This window comes from Calypte anna, chromosome 3 (genome assembly GCF_003957555.1).
Source record: "Calypte anna isolate BGI_N300 chromosome 3, bCalAnn1_v1.p, whole genome shotgun sequence".
Taxonomy (NCBI): domain Eukaryota; kingdom Metazoa; phylum Chordata; class Aves; order Apodiformes; family Trochilidae; genus Calypte; species Calypte anna.
In genome coordinates this window covers 86,665,849-86,686,677 of record NC_044246.1, presented here as the reverse complement: position 1 = coordinate 86,686,677, position 20,829 = coordinate 86,665,849, and the positions used below count along the sequence as shown (strand labels likewise).

The 20,829-nt window shown below is 37.1% G+C and overlaps 1 protein-coding gene across 7 annotated transcripts in view; it reads left to right on the top strand.

Moving 5' to 3' along the window:
• The window catches only part of FAM135A (family with sequence similarity 135 member A), an 86,736-nt gene that overhangs the window by 27,736 nt on the left and 38,171 nt on the right, over nucleotides 1-20,829 (top strand). For 6 of the 7 annotated variants that reach the window (XM_030447397.1, XM_030447393.1, XM_030447392.1 and 3 more), the window contains 6 exons: nucleotides 11,949-12,028; nucleotides 15,401-15,540; nucleotides 15,657-15,727; nucleotides 16,111-16,284; nucleotides 18,453-18,579; nucleotides 18,945-19,098. In XM_030447397.1, the coding sequence (XP_030303257.1) occupies nucleotides 11,971-12,028; nucleotides 15,401-15,540; nucleotides 15,657-15,727; nucleotides 16,111-16,284; nucleotides 18,453-18,579; nucleotides 18,945-19,098 (724 nt within the window). In that variant the 5' untranslated portion in view covers nucleotides 11,949-11,970. Of the gene's footprint in view, nucleotides 1-4,234; nucleotides 4,297-11,948; nucleotides 12,029-15,400; nucleotides 15,541-15,656; nucleotides 15,728-16,110; nucleotides 16,285-18,452; nucleotides 18,580-18,944; nucleotides 19,099-20,829 lie in introns of those variants that run through there. The other variant, XM_030447394.1, reaches the window with a different exon arrangement.

Below are 20,829 nucleotides of genomic sequence, written 5' to 3'. Positions count from 1 at the left end.
AATAAATGATCAAGGCCTCTGCTTCACTTATACTGCTAATATCCAGTATAAGAAGAAGAATATCTTCTTCTTATACTGGATATTAGGAAGAAATTCTTCAGTATGAGGGTGGTGAGACTCTGGAACAGATTGCCCAGAGAAGCTGTGGCTGCCCCCTCCCTGGAAGTGTTCAAGGTCAGGTTGGATGAGGCTTTGAGTGACCTTGTCTAGATAAGCATCATCCCTGCCCATGGCAGGGAAGTTGGAGTAGATGCTCTAAGGCCCTTTCCAACCTAAGCCGTTCTATGATTCTGTGATGAATGCCAGAAGTAACTTTCCAGCTATTGGATGTGATCAGACTGGGGGGAAAAATGGTGTGTTTTTCATGTGTGCCAGCTTCTTTGACATGGATGGTTGTGTAACTGGCTGCCTGAGCACCGGTTTTGGTGGAGGGAGAGGGTAAGAATGTGTGCCCAAGATTGCCCACTGATAGCACCATGAACCTTCATCTGTTGTGAAACAGTAATCTCATCTATGAATTTGTAGTTGGTGTGAGCCAGTACAACTACACGTGTCTACTGAAAGGTACAATATTCATGGTCATCTGTTTTGTTTGTTTGTGCAGTCATGCAGTCCTGTGGTCAATCGAATGGGCTTGCTTTTGGCAGCAGTGTAGTTGGAGAGCAGGTTAAGCTGGCAGAAGCACTGGGCTTAAGGGTTTAGATATTTTACATAGGGAGATCTGTTGTATATGGGATGCCTGAACAGCGTGGTCCTGCCTCCAGTGCTCTCTGTGTGCCCCTGTGTAATGCTGTTACCTTATGGTTGGTATGCTCAAAATGATAAGCCAGCAGAAAATTAAGAAACCATAGAATATGAATCTAGTTTTGCCAGTTTATCTCCTTGGCCCACACGAGGGTCAGATAGATATTCTGTCAGTGGTGGTGCAGGAGTATAAAATACACAGGAGGGGTGGAATCCCTGCTTCTGTCATCAGTGAAATTTTGGGCTGGTTTAACTGTAATGCTGGTTTACTTCCTGAGAGAAATGTTTATAAAAGTTCCAACCTCAGTGCTAGGAAGACTTACCATTATGTCCCTATGATCTGGTGAGTGAGAGCAGCCCAGAGATTAGAATGTTTTGAAGCAAAACCTATGTTTGAACTTCTGCATTCATCTCAGTTGGCATCCATGCCCGTAGGACATGGAGTTACGAGAGACATATCGGGTGTGCCAGTTCTCATTTCCCTGAGCCTTCCTGCAGATACAGAGCTTGCCTGGCAGTCCCATGTTGCAGAGTTTCTGCCTCCCTTGCTGCTGCCTGCTTGTTGCCACCACAGTACACTGCCCTTTAGGTTCTCCTGGGTGAGCTGCTGCCTGGAGTGACCTGTTGTTGGTTAAGCTGCTGAACCATTCCAGTTTGCAGTGTTGCTCACCAAGCAGGGCACTGGTGTAATTGAGGGGGACAACGTACTGCAGCAGAAGGGCAAGAATGAGTGTCTGGGAGGACAAGGGAGAGGAAAAGGAGAAAACAGAACTCTACAAACTTGATTTCTTGCAAAAATCCTTATATTGTAAAAGTATAGTGTCATTTTCAAGACATTATTCTTGGAATTTCATTATTATGAGGAGGGATGGGATTTATCCAGTGCCAGCTTGTATGAGTAACAGAGAGAAACTTGAACAGCTGCAGAGAACAGAGGGGCCCACCCCTGAGATTTGCTGGGGAAAGGGCTCTCCAGTCACCCCCAGAATATCAAGTCACTTTCCATAGGTTAGCACTGACTGAGGAGGAGGAGGAGGGAGGGGATAATAGAAAGTGTGTGTGTGTGTGTGTGTGTGTGTGTGTGTGTGTGTGTGTGTACAGAAAATCATAGTACCACCTTGATTATCTGTGCACTTCAATCCTATTAGTGTGGATAGTGGTTCTTCCATACACTCTGTTAGTGGTTTTTCTATGCACTTTTTCCCTTTTCACCATTGTACTATTCTGCCCTTCAAAATTTCAATCTTGTAGTCTTTTTGAATGCCTTCCCTTCAGCAATCTTTGTTTCCTACCTTTCCTGAATAAGTTTCTATGTGTAATTTATTTAAAGTTTATTTGGAGACCATCTGTAGTTCCCTGCAATGCTCATTGCAGTATTCTCAAAATAAAAGCACTTGACAAAATGTAGGCTTTAGAAAAGCAATTTTGTTTTTTGAATTTTGTTTTGCTTGTTTAATTTTTTTAGACGTTTTGAACTGGTTCAGTGGGAATTATATGTCTTTGGGGTATCCAGCTCGTGGAACCTGGCCAAAGAAGAAGGGCTTTGGCTGCTTAATCTGTTTGTGCCCATTTAATTTGTTTAGTTTATTTAAACTGGGACCAGGAGGTTAACCCTTGTGAGTTTGGATTTTTAACTTTGTTCTTCTAGGGGAAAATATGCTGCTGTATACCAGATGGGGGTAGGTATTCAGACATCAAAGATATTGTTGCTGTAGGTAGTGCCTGTATCATGGCAAAAATAAAATGTCTGTCCAAGAATAGCAACATTTTCATTTTCATGAAAGGGGGTAAGAAATTGTGAGTTTGGAATCTCTTTCTTTCAAATCTTGAATGTTCACCTTATGTTTGACATTTGGGAGCTTTTAGGATTGTTTCAATGAGAATGTGAATTCTGGCATTTACAGATCTTGACTTCTGCTGCTAACTTTTCATACCTTACTTCTAATATTTTTCAAGAAATATTCTCTGAGATTGTTCCTTAAGAATGATGTTAGTAAAGAATGCATAAATGCAGTACACAGTGAGGAGATCTGCTTCCCTGAATCTTTTTAGAGTTGAAATTCTTGAAGTTGGGGAAAGATTATTTGTAGGATGTGGCAATACTATTTCACATTATTTTGGAGCGTGAAGTCCCACCAGCAGCTCAACCTAACATAAGCCCATCTTTTGTCACTGAATGGAATAGTTCAGTTCCTGGATGTGCCATCCTTCCTTCTGTAGCAGCCCTTACTGTTGTTTTTTTTTCCTTTCTAGGTGAATAAACATGTTGTTCTGGCTTACCATGCAGTTGCTGGAACTCAGAACTTCCTTGGGGAGGGGCAAAAACATGGAAAAAGGGCTTTTGGAGTGCAAATGGCTCCTGTTGGTGGCAGCACTGTCTTAAGCTGACCACAGATGAATGATGAAACCTCCTTGCCTGAAGGAAAAAAGGGAGATGTTTCTCATTCTGAAAGTCTGGTGGTTGTGGTTTTTTCTTGTTTTTTGTTTTTTTCTTAGTGTCCTAGTAATATCTGAGAGCAGTATGTTGTAATTGGAATTATAATGATCCAACTAGAGGGGCTAATGTGACTTCCTTTACTGACACATCTTTCTGCAGGAGAAAAGATGATGTTGATAAAGGGGTAAGAGTGATGACTTTTATTTGATGTGTCTTACATAAGATACAACAGTTCACATGAGATGGTTTTTTGTGATTTTTTTGCAACAGTGGGTTTTTTTTTTGGTGTTTTTTTGGTTTTTTGTTTGGTTTGTGGTACCTGAACATCCATCTCTGGTTAAATGTTTTGTATAATTTCTGTTAAAACAAGGATTGTCTTTCATTAAAATAAGCTGCAAAGCAAATTGAAAGGCTTACATACTTGATTACTTACAGATGAGGGGAACAGAATAGCACAGCTGCAAAAACTTAAAAAATTTGAAAGACCAACAAATGCCCATAAATCAGTTGACAGACTTGTCTTCTGGTCTCCCATTTGTTGTGTTTGCTAAACCTTGATTTCAAAATTAATGTGCTGCCTGTTTGCAAGGGGTGGAACTTTGAAGAATTGTGACCCTGGTTACTAGCAAACCCCAGCATCTCATACTTTTGTCCCTAGAAAACTGAAACATTGAATCCACTCAGTGGTTAAACACTTGTGATATGTCATTTGTGAGGCTGGTGTGCTGAATCAAGAAATCAAATGAAAAATGTGCTCAAGCTGAGTAGAATTAGAAAGCTGTCTTACAAGGGAAGATGGGAAATCATTAACCCAGAAGATGAGCTTCATGGAGCTGTTATAATTTAAAGATAGAAGGTAATTTACTATGATTTCTTTCTTGTCCTCTTCAATAATAATAAGAAATAAAAAGGAACAAAAATCATAAACACAAACTATTATAAATTGATTTTACTACATAGGAGTTAATCTAGTATTTTTATATACTTCTTTAAAAAAGCAATACTTATTTGACAGTATTCCCTTTCCAGGTTTTTAAATAGATTTTCATAACCACTGCTGGAATTCTGTCTGTGCATGCCTGTGGCAAGAACATGGAGAAAAGGCATTTGTAATAGTAAGGCAAAATCCCTGGATGCATTTCCTTCTCCTTCTCTTCTGTCTTACGCACTTAAATCTTATTTCATAACGAGCTGCTCTTACTGAAGTATTAGTCTCCCTAATAATTCTTATGAAAGTTTTGGTCTAATAACTGTTTTGTTTAGTTATCTCTTTAATTCCCAGAAATAATGTGTGCCATAGCCATAGGAGGTAATTTAAAAACTAACTCTCTTCCAAGGAAACCTGCTTTCAAATAAATTGGAACCTTTTATCTAGTTTCTGCAAGTTTTCACTTTATCTTAATAAAAATGTTAGCCAGCTGTGAAATACCTGGCTTTGTCATAGAAGGGATTGCTAGAACATTTTAAATAGTGTCTTTTGGGTGCTGTGATTTTCCTGCTGCTCAAGTATCTGAAAAAGGATTTGTTAAATGAGATAAAAGCTACAATTAAAACAGAGTGGTCCATGTTAGTAGTTACTACAAGGTGAGGTCAAGAAAATCTTTTTGTGTGTCATATACCTGTACTAAATAACTCCATCTAGTTAAGTCCTGTAACTTGTTCTGGTAGTCCATGGGCCACTGGTGGGTTTGGTAGGACTGAATTTTTATAGGTGACTATGTGTTTCTCCTGGTAGGGAAAATTAAGGAACAAGTCTAGCCAATTCTTTTCTCTTTTTATATTTGTCACTTTAAGAATCAGCATTTAATTGCCTGTGTTTTATTCTGTCTTTTGTATTCTCTTCTCTCTTTTCCCTGACCCCTTACTTTACTGCCTTTCTGATTTTACTCTCTCTGTTCCTTACTTGTGTTACTTTGTCTTGGATTGCCTTTTTGCAGAATACCATACATGGTTGCCAAATCTGACAAATTTGTGGTAATATTTAAAATAGAGTATTTGAATTCCAAAATAATTTTAAATGCTTTAAATATTGGAAGTGTATTCAGATTGCCTTGGAAAAATGTATGTATGTTGTCGTTTGTTGGTATAGGCTTCTGACTGGTTGTGTGAAATATTAAATATCTTGAATCATAGAATCACAGAATGAGCCAGGTTGGAAAGGACCTCAGAATCCATCAGGTCCAACCCTTAATCCACTACCACTGTGGTTACCAGACCATGGCACTGCGTGCCACATCAGTCTCTTCTTAAAAACCTCCAGGAGAATCCACCACCTCCCTGGGCAGCCCATTCCAATGTCTGATCATCCTCTCTGTAAAGAATTTCTTCCTAAAAAAATATCTTTTAAAAATATCTTTAATGCTTTTAAGATGGATTTTTTATAAATCCATGAAAGAATTAGTAATGTAAGGTCTCCGTAGTAGCAAGAAGCTTAGCTTGTAGGACTGAGGAATGTTGAACAGAAGTAAATTCTCCCTTGTTGGATTTTTTTCAATATATTGCTGAGTTAATCTCTCACTGCAGGACAAGCTTCTTTTGGTGTGTAAGTTTGCTTCTGTTGGAAGAGGTGCAGAAGGCACAGTTCTGCCATGCTGACCCTGAGGCAGCCATTACACAGACATCACTGACTCCAGAGCTGCCTGTGCTGTAGGAGTCTCTCTCCTCTGTTCCTTTTCCTTACAGTTCCTCATTTCAGTGCCTCATTCTATATTTACAGAGTGATGCTACATCCCAGCTCAGTTTCCCTGTGCACCAAATGAGGCGTGCTTGCCTCAGCCACTGCTCTGTCACCTTGGAAAAAGGAGAGAAAGTTTATTGGTGATTGGCAGCTGACAGTGTGTTTTCAACAGAATCTTGCATTTAGTAGATCCCAAAATGCCTGAGGCTTTGCATGAGCAGAGCCACAGCTGTTTCTTTGAAGAAATTTATCTGCCCTGCAGGTAGCCCAGCATGCATGTGAATTTTGTAGTGCAAGATGTTGAGTGCTTCAGCACATCTAAGTGTGCAGTGAGCACACTGGGGTTCACAGGAGAGGAAGCATCAGACTCTGCCATGCACACAGATGCCTTTTCTCTGCCTGGTGAGAGGGACTGCAAAAAAGCTTCACCTCAATGAATTGTATTATGAAGCTTTTTCAGGACATCTATTTCCCTTGGAATGTACTTTAGCTGCCAAAGTAAGTGGTTTTTCAAGTAAATTCTCATGCAGCAAGCTCTGTGAAGGCACATGCACTTTTTTCATGCATGAGATTACTTTTTTTTTAATAATGGTTGTCCCCTATGACTGCATTTGCACACATTACTGCATGTGGTTCTACATAAAAGCATTAAAATTCAAATAACAATTACTTCCTCTATTTGCTTTTTTGCTAGTAGCAAGATGTATTCCAGTTATTGCTAAACCCACTCCTTGCTCAGATTGCAAAATATGGTTTTTATGATTAAAATTTTTAATTATTTTAATCATTATTTTAATGACTTTTACAGAAAAGATTATTTTGTCATACAGGATGGACAGTAGTGGTTTCCTCTGCCTACAGGAGAGCAATAATTCTAACTAATTTTTTCAGGATGCCTTTTCTTACAGGGGTGTGTAGTAAGGATACTAAGTTCCAGATATACTTGAACCTTTTAATAGCATGGGTTTAGATTTTCTTATGATTGCATAGGAGGTAAATGGACATCAGCAAGTATGCACATTTATTATTTACTGAAGAAAGACTGCATAGACTGGAGATAGCAGAGATCTCCTGGATATGTTTACGATCTCCTGGATATATTTATATACAAGCTCATCATTGGTGACTGTGGCTTTTCTTGTGAATGCTGTCTCAGCAAACATCTCAAATATTAAGGCTAACTTGCACAGTGTGGAGAAAATTCAAAGGTGCATCTTGGGGAATGGACATGGAACTGTTTCAGGACAAAGCTTATAAGCAGTGCAACCAAAGAGATCTGGTGTTCACCCTCAACCTCATGTCTGTGGCCAAGATAAGTAAGAGTAAATGTTGGAAGCAGTTAGAGAGGGGTAAGGCTGGCAAATTTTCAGATGTTTTGTACATTTTTTTCCTCAGGTCTGTGACAGTGGAAATCTAATAGAAGGTGGAAGGTGCCACCTTTCAGAGAAGGAAGTAGTTCCTTCCTTGTTGGGAAGTATCTTGCCTGATAGGTCTTTCTGAACTTAGACTTCTGAAAGTCAGGAGTTGGAATGTGCACATTCAAAATGTCTCTAGAACTTGTTTTGTGTACTAGCTCCCAAGCATATGCATTGCCTTCTGGCCATGATGCTTTAAATTGCTGACCCCTGTTAAATAGGTTTCCTCTGACCTCTGAGTTCACAGGCTCATTCAGCATGTCAGACAATTCACTCTCATGCAGGGTCAGCACTCGATCCAAACCATATTGCCTCTAGCTCTGTCCCCTCAGGTCTTGAAAGCCTCCATGGGTGAAGATTCAACAACTTACCTTTACAGTCTGTTCAAATGCTTAAATATCCTCAGTTTGCTCCATCTTCCTTTGAGAGGCTGTCATTCAAATCATCTGCAGCATTGAAAGTCAAGCAGTTGCAACCTACTCTGTGTCTTGATAAAAATGGTGCTAAAGATTGACTTGAAATCTTTTATTTGTGTACTGTCAGACTTTCATCCAGCTATCAGTCTGCTCTTTGTCCCACATCTGTTCTCTGCACTGCCTTTACTGTAGTGGCTCATATTGATTCTACTCCATTAGCTGCTGGTATAGTCTATGCTTTTAAGATTCCAAACTGTAGCTGTATCATCAGATGATCCAAATGCATCCTGTTGAAGTACCACACAGTGGTTCTAAACAGCACGGCAAAATTTATCAGGGTGATTTAGCAACTACTGCACATCAGTTTCTTGCTTGTGATCCATTTTTAGTGCATTTTTTTTACCACATTGCAAATTACTGTCCTTGGAGATACTTCTTTTTCATTCTCTGTTAACTGAAATGCCTGGGTATCATGCTTCAACTAATGGAGCAAAAGGTCCTTACAGTAATAGATGCTGCTGTTTCCACCTTTCTGAATACCATCGATTCTTTTCTTCAAAACAGGGAAAGTAAGTTAAAGCATCTTCATAAAATATTTTTTATTTCTTGATTAAATAAAAATTGCAACCTTTAATAATCTGAAAATGGTGTTTTTCTCATTTTGTGCAGTCAAAAGATTAAAAAACAGGTTATAAGAGAATTTTTCATTTTCAAAAAGCTTCACCAAAAAACCATGAGTAGTCTGATCTTGAAGGACTCCCAACACTTTTATGGAATCTTTATGCTAATTGTAAAGCTTGGATCTGTTTTCTGGGTTTTTAAAATATTTTTCACTACCCAGGATACCTTCACTCTCTCGCTACATAAGGCAGTGGTAGATTGACTGTATTGGGATCTTATCCTTAAAATGTTCTATAAATATTTGGGATAATCAAATGTGATAGGTGAGTAACAGGTCATTGATACTGTGTTGTTATTTGTAGGCCCAAGCAGATAGAACAGAATAGAGCAGGTTTATGGATCAGTTACTCTATATATCAGAACTAAGCTGTTTATGGGACAGATGGGAAATAGTTGAGCGGAGTGACTTGGTTTTGTTTTGTTGCCTTTTTTTTTTTTTTTTTTTTTTTTTTTTTTTTTTTTTTGGTGGGTGTTTTGTGTTGTTGTTTTGGTTTGGTTTGTCTTTGGTTTTTTTGTTTCTTTCCTTGGTTTTTTTTTTTTTAATAGTTAAAGAAGCATTGCAACACCAATTGATTAATCAGTTGATCCAGAGATGGAAGGAAGATAAAGAAGGAAGGGCTTGAAGAGATTAAGGCTTGATGCATTTTATTTTTTTTTAGATTTCTTTTAAAATTTGATGACAAGTGAGAAAGGTGTAAATTAAGTTTTGAAAGCTCTTCTGTATTTTATTATTACAAATGTAATTCCTTTGTAAATAAGATGCTCTGTTTCAGCATCATAGCTCTTCGTTTGCAGATAGATCCTTAATATATACGGCATTTAAAGGTTAGTGACAGTGATTTGGGTAAATACAGTGTAGGAGTGTTGTTGTTTTTTTTTAATTTAAGTATCTCAGTGCAGTTAAATAATTGTTTCAAAGATCTGGGCACAAGATTTTGAAGTATTGTTTACATATTTGCCCTGAGCTGAACTCCTACAGGATTTTATTATTCAGATTAACCTATGAACATTTTGTTATAAACCACTTCAAGTAAAAATATGCTGAAAATCAAAGCCACCTGCCTCAAACAATACACCTTCATCTTCCCATTTATTCAAATTCAAATACATCAGACAGGTAAAATGTTTGTGGGATAAAGGGTAGAATATTCTGCTTTTGATTAATTGCTAGCAAATAATAATAGGAAAAGGAAGGATGTCCTAACAGTCTTTTTGTTTTACAAACTGCATTCTAAGCATAATTGATTGCTTTCTTTGTGGCTCAGATTGTAAACAGTCACTTAATAGCATATTTAGGGCAAATGAGTCTCACTGCATTAACTAACAGGAATATTAGATTGCACCTTTTTTCTGTTGAGTGCAGTTTTTGTTTTACCTTTCATTTTACCTTGTTCTGGTCCTTTTGTTATATTGCATTTAGTAAAGTTGTTAAGCTTTAGTTAAATTTGTGCTCTGTAGAATTGTCATGTGTTTCTCAAAATGAACTGAGAATGAATCAGATTTTGGACCTTTTAAATTATAAAAAAGGGACCTAATTTGGGGGAAGGTTAGGGTGAGATGAAGTAAAATATCTGGCATGTCTCTGAACTCCTGAGCCATAATATTTAATATAAGCCATACCAACAGTTTTACATTCTTAATACCTGAAACAAGCAGTATGCTCTACAGTCACAGGTTAGCAATTTGGATCATGGGAAGATGCAGCTTTTAGTGCTGTGGGATCAGGCTCTTGATAAATCTTTTCTGTGGATCCATAAAATGACAGTGTGAAAGTGAGGTTGGTGGAAAGTGCCTCTTTGCTGAGGCTCTCATACATTGTAATGCATCATGCATTCCCAGGACAAATGAAATGAGTAATTGCTTGAATGAGGGAAGTCACATCTAGCCCAGAGAAAATGAGTACCTCAGTGCACTTGATTGCATCCTTCTGGATTAATGCTGAGAGGTCTCTCTTAATCTCCTCAGTTCCTTGCATGCTTGGATAAGATGATGGTGAAAGCTTAATGATACATTAATTTACTTTTTTTTAACCCAATAGAGAATGAGTTTATTTACAATCATGAACCAGTTAAGAAGTGTAATCATGTTTGGCCTGTGGGCCTCTAAAAACAAGATATGTAATTATCAGTTTGCAACAGTCAAGTTTTATTTGCTTTTTAAAAGCTAGGAGTAATTTTGCTGTCATCTTGTATTCTAGCTGTATCACATGTTCATTGAGTAGCTTCTGTTATAAAGCATTCTTTGATGTATAGTTTTGAACAGACTAAAGCTTTTTCATTTTGTGGGAGGATTAAATTAAGATACTTTTTTTTTTTTTAATTAGTTGATTGTTAGACTAATACAAGTTGCAATCAGTTGCTAGCAAATTCCTGTCTGGTCAGCTTGACTTGAAGGTGCTGGAAGCTAAAATCAGAACAACACAGCAGATTAGAGCGGTTCTGATTTGGGTGGTGAGGATGATGAAGACAAACCATAGGACTATGAGTGGGTGTACACTGTGAGTGAAATACAAAGGGTAGACTGCATAGTCCTCAGGCCATTTAAGACCATGCTTCTGTCTAAAAAGGCAGATTTAGCTTCCTGCTACTTGGGAATGTTCTTTCTTCTTCTCTTTCCTTGGTGGTAGTGTTTGTGAGGAAAATTATATAAGATCACTGAAGAGGTGAAGCTAACTCCTTTAAACAAACAAAAAATGTTTGAGATGGGATGAGATGGAGAGAACACGTCATCTAACTGTATTTATGGGTGCTTGTGTCATGTAAAGAGTTCCATAAAATCAGCATGGGTGCTGGTTAGGGATTTCACAGATGAAAATCAAAGTAGGAAACAGTATGAAGCTGAACAGGATCAAAAAGTAAAGATGAGGGCAGAGACAAAGAAATCAGGCACTTGTGTTGGGTTTTTCTCTTTTTCTTTTTTTGTTTTCATTTTAGGCTTTAAGCCTGCAGCTCCTGCCTTGGGTATCATAAAAGCAGTAGTAATTTTAACTATTAACTAAAATAGTGTTTTAACACTGCAAGTAATGTATTTTGCATAGTGTCACTCTTTATTTGCACTTTTTGTAGCTGGTGGCTACAAGCAATGAAGAGACTGTCTGGTAAGCCGTGGGGTTTTCAGGGCATCCTGGGAGGGAGAGAGAGGGATGTGATACAGTTTCACAAATAGCACAAACAGCTCCTTCAATGGCAGAATTGTCTCTAGCAGTCCTGTAGATGTGCTACGTGGTAGATCCTTCAGAGATGGTTGTAGTGTAGGTGACAATCTGTTTATTCATTTGTAACAGTTCTCCAATGTAATTTACCAGGTATTTTCACAAATATTTGCCCGAATACTGTGTGTCATGGAAAGGTTAGCTCTTTGTTGAGCCTTTCTTCTCTTATTCACCTTAGGCTGTCACTCTGGTTAATGATTAATTTTAAAAAAAAGTGTAAAAAGAAGAGTCAAAGTAAGATGTTTTAAGCTCTGCAGATTTCCTTGCCCTGTTCCTCCCATTCCTGCCTTTGTGATTGTATTAATGTCTGTGTGGAAATGATAAATAGTGTACTGCATATGTTGCAAATCACTGTCTTTTGCTTTAGCTTTTACCAGATTCGTGCATCTATGAAAATTCCTCCAAGAATTCCACACAAATTAGAAGCTAGCTTGTTACATGCAACTGGTAAGTGCAAAAACTTGCAGTAAATAAGGTCATTATTTTGCCTTGCTAAATAAGGGAACATGCTTTTTGTCTTACCTTTTTATTACTAATATAGAAGTGTTTTTAACTTTATTATTAATACAATAAAAAGATAAATTGTTTCATGATGACCTGCTGAAAAACTAGCTTGTTCTTAGCAATGAAACTGAAAAGTTTATTACATAATTTTTTTCACTGTTTTTCCTCTATTAATTCCCTTTGCTGGTGATTCCTTTATATTAATGTCTTCTTTTTTTTCCATTGATCTGCTCAGTCTTCTCCATGTTTCAGAGTAAGCTGGCCAAGGAGCCATCTAATATGAGGAGATACTCTCAAAGTGGTGAAGGACTTCAGATATAGTCTCTTATTCAGATTACTAAGCCCATTTTTTCCTTAAGACTGAAAGGATCCAGTCTTCCTTGTTTGAAAACATTAAAACTTTCTCTCTTGCTATGTGGTGGCAAAGTTGAAAATTTATTTGATCTCATGAACAGAATTGCCCACTCTTTCATCTTTTTTTCTTATTTTTAATCTGGCACTCACTTTGGTTTCCTCGTCCAGGCAAACTGAACCTGTTAGTGCACTTCTCATTCTCTGAAGCTCACAGCTCAGCATAAATGTAAAATATGAAAAGCACAACATGAATTAAGTTTTCAAATCTCAGGTGGAGTTCCTGGAATTGCAAGGAAGAAAACTCTACTACAATCTGCCAAAGTATGATACAAGATTACTGAAACCTGAATTTTTGAGACTATTTTAAAATTTACTCTGAGCAGAGCAAGAGTTTAGCTACTGAATTTTAGTCATGCTTCATGAATATTTCTTGGATTTCTGTGGAATAGATAAATGGTTCTTATGAACTAAAATTACTCCAGTTCAAAGGCAAAGTTTAATGTAATTTAGGGAATTTAGCTCAGCTAAACTTTCCTTCTAGGAGACAGTGCTTTTTGAATTTTGCTTAATGAAATATTTAATATTGCTGGAAAAAAAAAGGGAGTTCCATTTCATGTTGCTCAGCTGAGGAACTCATTTAGCTGTTACTTTACAAAAAACCAAACCCCTCTGAACCCCAGAACTGGGGTCCTTTTAAGATTATTCTCTGCTTGGTTTATCAGGTTAATGGCAATGTTTATGCCACAGCAAAACAGAGGGAAGGGTGAAAGTTGTTTCATGAAAGGGCATCAGTTTGTTGTCCTTGTGGGTATGATAGTGCTTGGTCTTGCCAGCAACCTCTGCCTTCTATTTGTTTCAGTTCCTTGCTTAATTTAGCAGAGCTGGACACTGTAGCTCTAAGTAACAGCTCTCCTGCTTAGGGTGGTGGAATAGCTGATGCCAGCTACTGAGGCTGCTGTTATTTGTAGGAAATAACTGCTCTTAGGTTATGTGAGGACCAGCATTAAGAGGACTGATCCAGTATCTGAGAGTGTCTATTGTTTGCTGATCATAGAGGAAGCTGGACAGGAGCCTGCAACTCTCAGTCTTAAGAATTATGTCCTGTGTTGGTCAGGTATTTCTTCCCTGTACTTTTCTGTCTTATCTCTCATTCTGTCTTTGCCATACTTACATGTTGTAAATCTCATTCCCTTTTACAATGTTATGGTTTTCCTACTCCAGTCCAAGTCATTTTACCTACCCTGTGCACAAGTCACCCACAGTTCCCTTACTTTAGCTTTATTTTCCCCCTCTCCCACAGACAGTTTGATTTATCTCCCTTTTATTTCCCTAGGTCAAATATACAGTCTAAGTTTTTCCCTTTTTTCTGTTCCTTTGCGTCTCCTCCCACCCCTTGCCTAGTCCTTCTCAGCCCTTCATGAGGTCCTGTAATAATTTAAACCCAGTTTTCTTCAATTTCTATTTCCTGTATCCTTTAGTAGTTCACTGAGTTGCTCAGGACCCAGTGTGAGTGTCATTACAAATGAGACAGGGGAAGCCACTTGCTTTAGCTCCAGCCTTATGAAGGTCTTCTGGCATTCTTGTAATTTGAAGGGAGATGTAGTCATGCTCTAGAAAGCTAAAAGGAAAATTTTCAGAATTTAGCTTCTATGAAGTAATTTCAGATTTGAGGCTGTTCCTCCTCCTATCAGAAACTCATGGCTAGTTTTCAGGAAAAAGAAACCAAACCAAACAAACCAAAGCAACAGATTTGAAATGAGATGCCAGTTTTTTATGATGCAAGAATAAATTACTCCCCCCTATATTTTTTTCTTCCATTGCTGAGATGGCCTTTCTGTGTGGATAGAAGCCTAGAAGTAGTCTTGGCCAGTCATTGCATAGTTGACTTAAAAAACAGTAATTCTGCCTTGTTGATTTGACTTTTGTAGATGTTGCTCAACCTTTTCCTAGTGTCAGCTTTTCCTCTTTGATGACTCTCACTTCTCAGGGTGCCATTTCAGGTTACACTGAAGTCAGCAGAACTGAGGGCTGTAACCCAGAGCTGGATGCTGCATAAGAAGTGGGACCTCAGCTGCATGTCTCTGTTACTTCTTTTGTATCAGACTGGAGATCCCTTTTGCTGATGCTGTGTGGTTGTATCAGATTACGTATCATGTGAAACCATACCTGCTCTGCCCTTCACCTCTAACAGATGGCATGGATGGATATAAGCTCAAAGTGGCTTTACATATAGTGGAATTACTCTTTAATGATTCAGCCTTTGTAGGCATTTTGTCCAGGTCATGTAAAATGATGATGTTAATGGAAGCGTTTCAGCAAAACCCAGTATTTTTACTTGGTTCTAGTTTCAGAAGGGAAGTTAGGCTAAGATGTTAGGAATTTTATAGAGGGGGATATCTGCCAGATGTGGTGATTTTATACGAGAGGCCCCAAATCTGTAAAGTGCAGACTTTGCAGGTTTGGGGCTTTTTGTGTGTGGATTTTTTGGAAGTGCTTTTTTAAAAAGAAGATTTAGAAGAATTTTAAAAATGTTTTGTACCCCCCTCCCCTTACATAATCTCTAAGAGATTCTGTTCTGGAAGAGGTTTATATTACTGTGCCTGCTTGTAGAGGAATGATAAGGAAGTGTTGGTACTTACATTAGTTTTTTCTTTTTATGTGTTATTTCACACATAATAGGACAAATTTTGGGATTTTTGTTAGAACTCTTGATACGTAGCCGGTCTTAGTCCAATGTGAAACAAAGCAAAAATTCTTCAGTCTAGAACTTAGATTAAAAGTAAATTATATTAAAAATATCGGTATGGTGTTTCTTTGAAACAAAATGTGCTCTTTCAAACTCCAACACTTGCAGTTTTAACGGTGCTTATGAAAGTGATAGGAATGATAATTCCACATATTTGCTGCTCTGGGTTTTCCAGCTTCTAGGCCAATTATATTCATACTTGTTTCTTGTTTCAGGTGCAGATCTTGCCTTTCCTGCTTCAATCCACGACAATATAGTTTGCAGTAAAACATTTCAGATTCTATACAAAAATGAGGAAGTTTCTGTGAACGATGTGATGATTTTCAAAATAAAAATGCTTTTAGATGAGAGGAAGGTAATCTGCCATTCAACTTTACTATGTTCAGATAGTTAAGCCTTCACTTTATGCAAGTTGGATTGGTATAAATAAGGGACCTGAAAAGATTTCATGCTTCTACAATTTCTTTTTAGATTGAGGAGTCTCTTAATGAAATGAATTTTCTGCTAACGTTAGATCTACACTTCACGGATACAGACTATTCGTAAGTTTAAATATAGCAAATTTTATTAAAGCAACAGTATACTGTTAACTTTTTTTTAACTGATCAAATCTGCATTATGTATAGATATAGTCTATTCATTTTAAACATACATGAGGGAAAAAAAGAAATCCAACACTGAAGTCTGTTAAAATTTCATAATTTGATTGCCTCACTGTTAAGGTTTCATAACAAGTTTGTCTCATTCTGATTTTTTGTCTCATTTGATTTTTTTTTTCGTATTTTTTTGCCAGGGGAAACCTCATTGCATTGCAAATTATATTCCTATGCTAATTCAATATCTTGATCAAGTATTAATAATTTACGCTTTAAATATGATTGTTCTAATTGTCTGTTATTTTATTTTAACTTTTTTTTTTTTTTAGACCAGATGACCTGAGCACACTGCAGCCAATTAGTAGCCGAACTTTAAAGTTGCACTTTAACTTACACCGGGGCCTTCATCATTATGTCAACGTTATGTTTGATTACTTCCACCTTTCTGTCATATCGGTTATAGTCCACGCTTCTTTGGTTGCTTTGCATCAGCCATTGATCAGGTAATCTTTTGTTAATGAAATGCAAATGAATTATTGAGTGTCAAGTGGAAAGGGTATAAAAATAGAGTATTGAGGATTGAGCTAAGTCTATGGCTAATACTGTTTTTTTCATAATGATTTTGGAAGTCAGGGTCCAGAGGAATGAGAAGCTTTTTGTTTTCAAAGTTCCCTTGAACAAATTTGAAGTTTTTTTTTGTTAAAAATAAGAGTATATAGTGTAGAAGAGGGAGAATACCCAAGACCAGAAAAGAGGTGGAATGTATAAATATCTGTATCTATCCATGTATATCTATATGTATAAATATTTATAGATTTCTTGATCAGGAAGATCTGCTGCTCACTCTTAGTGACTGAAATAGGTGCCATTAATACAAATATGGGCATCTTCTTTTATATATCTCCAGTTTTTCATTCCTACTGTAACAGCAATTATGTCTGTAAATGAAGCACTTACCATTTCTAAGGTAAACAGAATTGGAGAGTTTAATTTTGCACTTTACAAAAGCTTTTCCTAATTTTTACAGAAGGCTTTTTAACTCATTGAGTTGTATACCCTTTACAATCTTGTTACCTCACTTGTCTGTCTCAGTAGTGCTAAAAAGAGCCAAACAGCCAGTCACACATATGAAGTGTTCTTTACTCAGCTTTTTCTTTAGCTTATCTATCTTTGCCTCCCTCATGGTCTTCAAATACACCATGCACTTCCCTTAAAGTTCTTCATATTCAACTTTAGTCTTTACCATAGATGTCCAAACCTTTATCTTAACGCATTCCCTCTTCTTGTCCCTGTCTTCACATGGAAAGTTACGTCTCTGTGTATGTTAGATGGCTGTTCTGTGCAGTAAGCTATACTGGTTTGGAGCATTCAACTGGCTTTTTTTCCTTTCTGGAATACAACATTCCATGTTGTATTGTTTTGGTGATGTGTTTTAGGTCTGGTTATATATAAACCTCAATATAACTTATATAAGGAGATAATAAAAGGAAACAGCAGCTTCCATGCTTCTTCAGTGATCTTCAGAGTAGAATGTTACTGGTATCCATAAAAGTATTTTGAGGATACAAACTGTCCTTTAAATCAGTTTGGGGTGAGGAGGGGAAGAAGCTTTCAAATTTACAGTGTTTTATTTCAGCTGGACTAGCCCATATTGTAGTACTTAACCAGTACTTTACAGTTGCCATATCCATATCCTGCTTGCATCTCTTCTTTAAAAATCTGAACATTGCAGACTTCCCTCTGGACTTTCCTGGGTGACAGTTTGCTCTTCTGTTTGGGTCATGCTTGCATTGTTGGTATCCGTTCCTTTCCTAGGGGGGTGTCACTTTTTGAGTGTTTTCATTTTCAGAGTGGCATCCAGGTTCTCCTTTGCTTGGGAGCAACCAACCAGCATTAACACTTCACTTGAAAGAGTGGAGATAACTGGTTACATCCCTGGAGTCCTGTTCAGTCTACCCTTTTTATTAACCTGTCATTGCTTATTTCTACCCATTATCTAAAAATCCCTACTTTCTGTGTTCATTCATCTTTCATTGATTTTTTTCTACCAATGTATCTTCACATGGCTGTTGTTGTTGAATGCTCTGTTCTCCCAGGGGTTCAGGATGGGCTTTCCTCCTCAGTAGTCAGAGGTCACTCATCCCTTAGGAAAACAGCAAACAGTGTGATAGTTTTCCAGCTGCTTGCTAATACTTCACTTTTAGGAGCTGAAGTCCCCACAGCAAAGTTGGCAGACAGTGAATACCACTTAACCTGTTACAGTTCAGAATTCCTCTGTATGGCTTAAACTTTCAGGAATATTGTTTAAATTAGTTGAGGTGTGAAATAATGAGGAAGAGCTTCTGCAGTCTCATGGCACAGAAGCTGCTGATTTTCATGATGAGAAATAGCAACAGAACAGTTGAGTGGAATTATTTCTTAAATTTCTTTGACTAGCTGGAGATGCACTTTCAACAGAAATTATGAGGAATGCTCCCCTAATGCAGTACCACAGACTAACAGGCACCTGGGCCATCATGAGGGTTTTCAAAGGGCAGCCCACTATGCTAGGAACTCTCGGCATATTACTGAGAACCCTTTTTCTACAACTTTTCAAGTAAAATGAAGTCTTGAGGATAGATGTGAAACTTGTAGTATGTTCAAATTCTCAGTTCATTTGTGTTCTTTGCAGTTTCCCTCGCCCGGTGAAGAATACGTGGTTGAACAGGAATGCACCAGCACAAAACAGGGACTCTGTGATTCCTTCTCTTGAAAGTGTGGTCTTTGGCAATAACTACACAAAACAGTTATCAGCAGATGTAAGAATATATCAATATAACATTTTATTATGTTGGGTGGTGTGAATGTTATCTTTTCTTCAGAATTGCTACTTGATAAAGAGTGAATTTTGTTTGACTTACTGTGGTGTGCTACCTGACACGGGAAATTGGAAAAATTGTTACAAAAGGCTGTGTCACATACTTCAGGAAGATGGAGATGGAAAGATAACAGCCTTTAGCGTTTAATTGTGTTTTTAAGATACTGCAATCCATTGAAAATAACAAAAATATGGATGCAGTTCATGAGGAGGCAATTTGTGTATTTGTCTTTTTTGTTATTCTGATAACACTTCATTTACTGTACAGAATTAATGTACCTCATCTTTTTTTTTTTTTTTTCTTAGGGTTGCAGTTTTGTTGTTTCAGAGTCTTTCCTCAGCCATGCCTATAATTTTCACTATACGCTTTGTGCCAGTTTGCTGCTTGCTTTCAAAGGGTTACATAGCTATTTTATTATGATAGCAAAGGAGCTCTCCTCTTCTCACCGAATTGAATTGGGTATGTTGAATTGAATAAAATAGCATCACTTTCTTGTCAATGTTTATTATAAAGAATACCCTTCTTCTAGGCTAAACTGATATCAATTTCATACACCTTGTATATCTAAAATCTTTTTGCTTGAACTGAGCTGGAATTTAATAACTCAAGAAACAAAGAGAAAACAAGTACTGTCATAGTACTAATAAAATGAGGGTATAACAGAGTTTATGCAAACATGTTTTTTCTTGTTGGTCTTGATTTTCTTGTTATTTCAGATCACTGTGTTTAGTGGTGCAAAAATAGAGAAACTCTTAATTGAAGGAGCATGCTGCACTTGTTTAAGGAAACATTGTCTATTCATATAAATGAGAACTCTCTAACCTTTCATTTGCAAGGACTATTGCAATGGATAATTAACTGAAAAAAAGACCTACAAGAAGAAATTCCTACTGGCTCAGTTTGTAAACTGAATTAGAAAATAGTCTGACATGAAATTAGGAAAAGATATAAAATAGACAAGAACTGTGTCTATAAAACTGAGTAGTTAAAATATGCTTTCAGGGAAGCTATTTCTTGAAAAAAGGTTAAAATTAAACTCTTAAAGGACAGTCTCATAGAAAGAAATTTAAGTCCTATGGCAGTGAGGGCTTCTAGTAACTACATATGATTAAAGTAACTGCAGAACTATTACATGAAATGTAATGTATGGACATGTATGTTAGGTTTCTGTAGAATGCATGTATATTAGCTTGTCCTCGCCTTGTGAACTAGGAGAGCAGTGAAAGTAAAAAGGAAAATACATTGGTATTATAAAGTATCATTTAGCATTTCTTCTTATACCTTTTTAGGCATGTAAAGTTTTATTTAAATCTAAAAATTAATCTTTTGCAATTTATATTGATTGTAGACAGCATTTATTGATTTTTGTATTATTTAATTTTACCAATGTCAATTATGAAACACTAAATTGGAATTAGAGATATGGAAACTATTCTTAAAATGCAATGATTAGCAATTCAAACATAAATGTGTCACTTATATATTGTAGACTACATATAAGGAAGAAATTTTTTCCAATGAGGATGGTGGAATATGGGACAGGTCACCCAGAGAGGCAGTAGATGCCACCTCTGGAAACATTCAATGGGGCTCTGAGCAACCTGATCTAGTTGAAGATATTCCTGATTACTGCAAGGGGATAGGACTAGATGACCTTTAAAGGGCCCTTCCAACCCAAACAGTTCTATTCTATTATAAGATACAAAGCTTTTTTATTATTATTTATTTTTTAAATTTTATTCTTGAAGAAGGGAGTGTGTTACTAATCTGTGCGTAGAAAAATACCAGAAACAGAAGCTTTTTCTTTACAGAAACAAAAATGCTACTGCAGCATTTTCTGTGTCAGTTATCTTAATCTTGATAAGGAGAGGAATACCCTGTTAAAGAAATAACAACACTTCCTCTTCCTTCTACAGACAAAATGTGTTTTTTTCCCAAATAGAATCTGTTAGCACTATTGTTGTTGCAAGGATAGTCTTAGACTAAATCTGGGTACTTAAATATTTCAGAGAGGAACTTCAGTTCCCCCAGAACATTCCTACAAAATACGTATTTAATAGAAGAAAGCCAGAAATTGAGTTGTATAGTTGGGTTGTATCTTTTGGACCACGGTTTCATAAGTTTCAGTAGAGCCTGAGTCAGACCTTTTGTCATTTCTAAGGGTAATGTAGTTTACCTTTAGGAATGCAA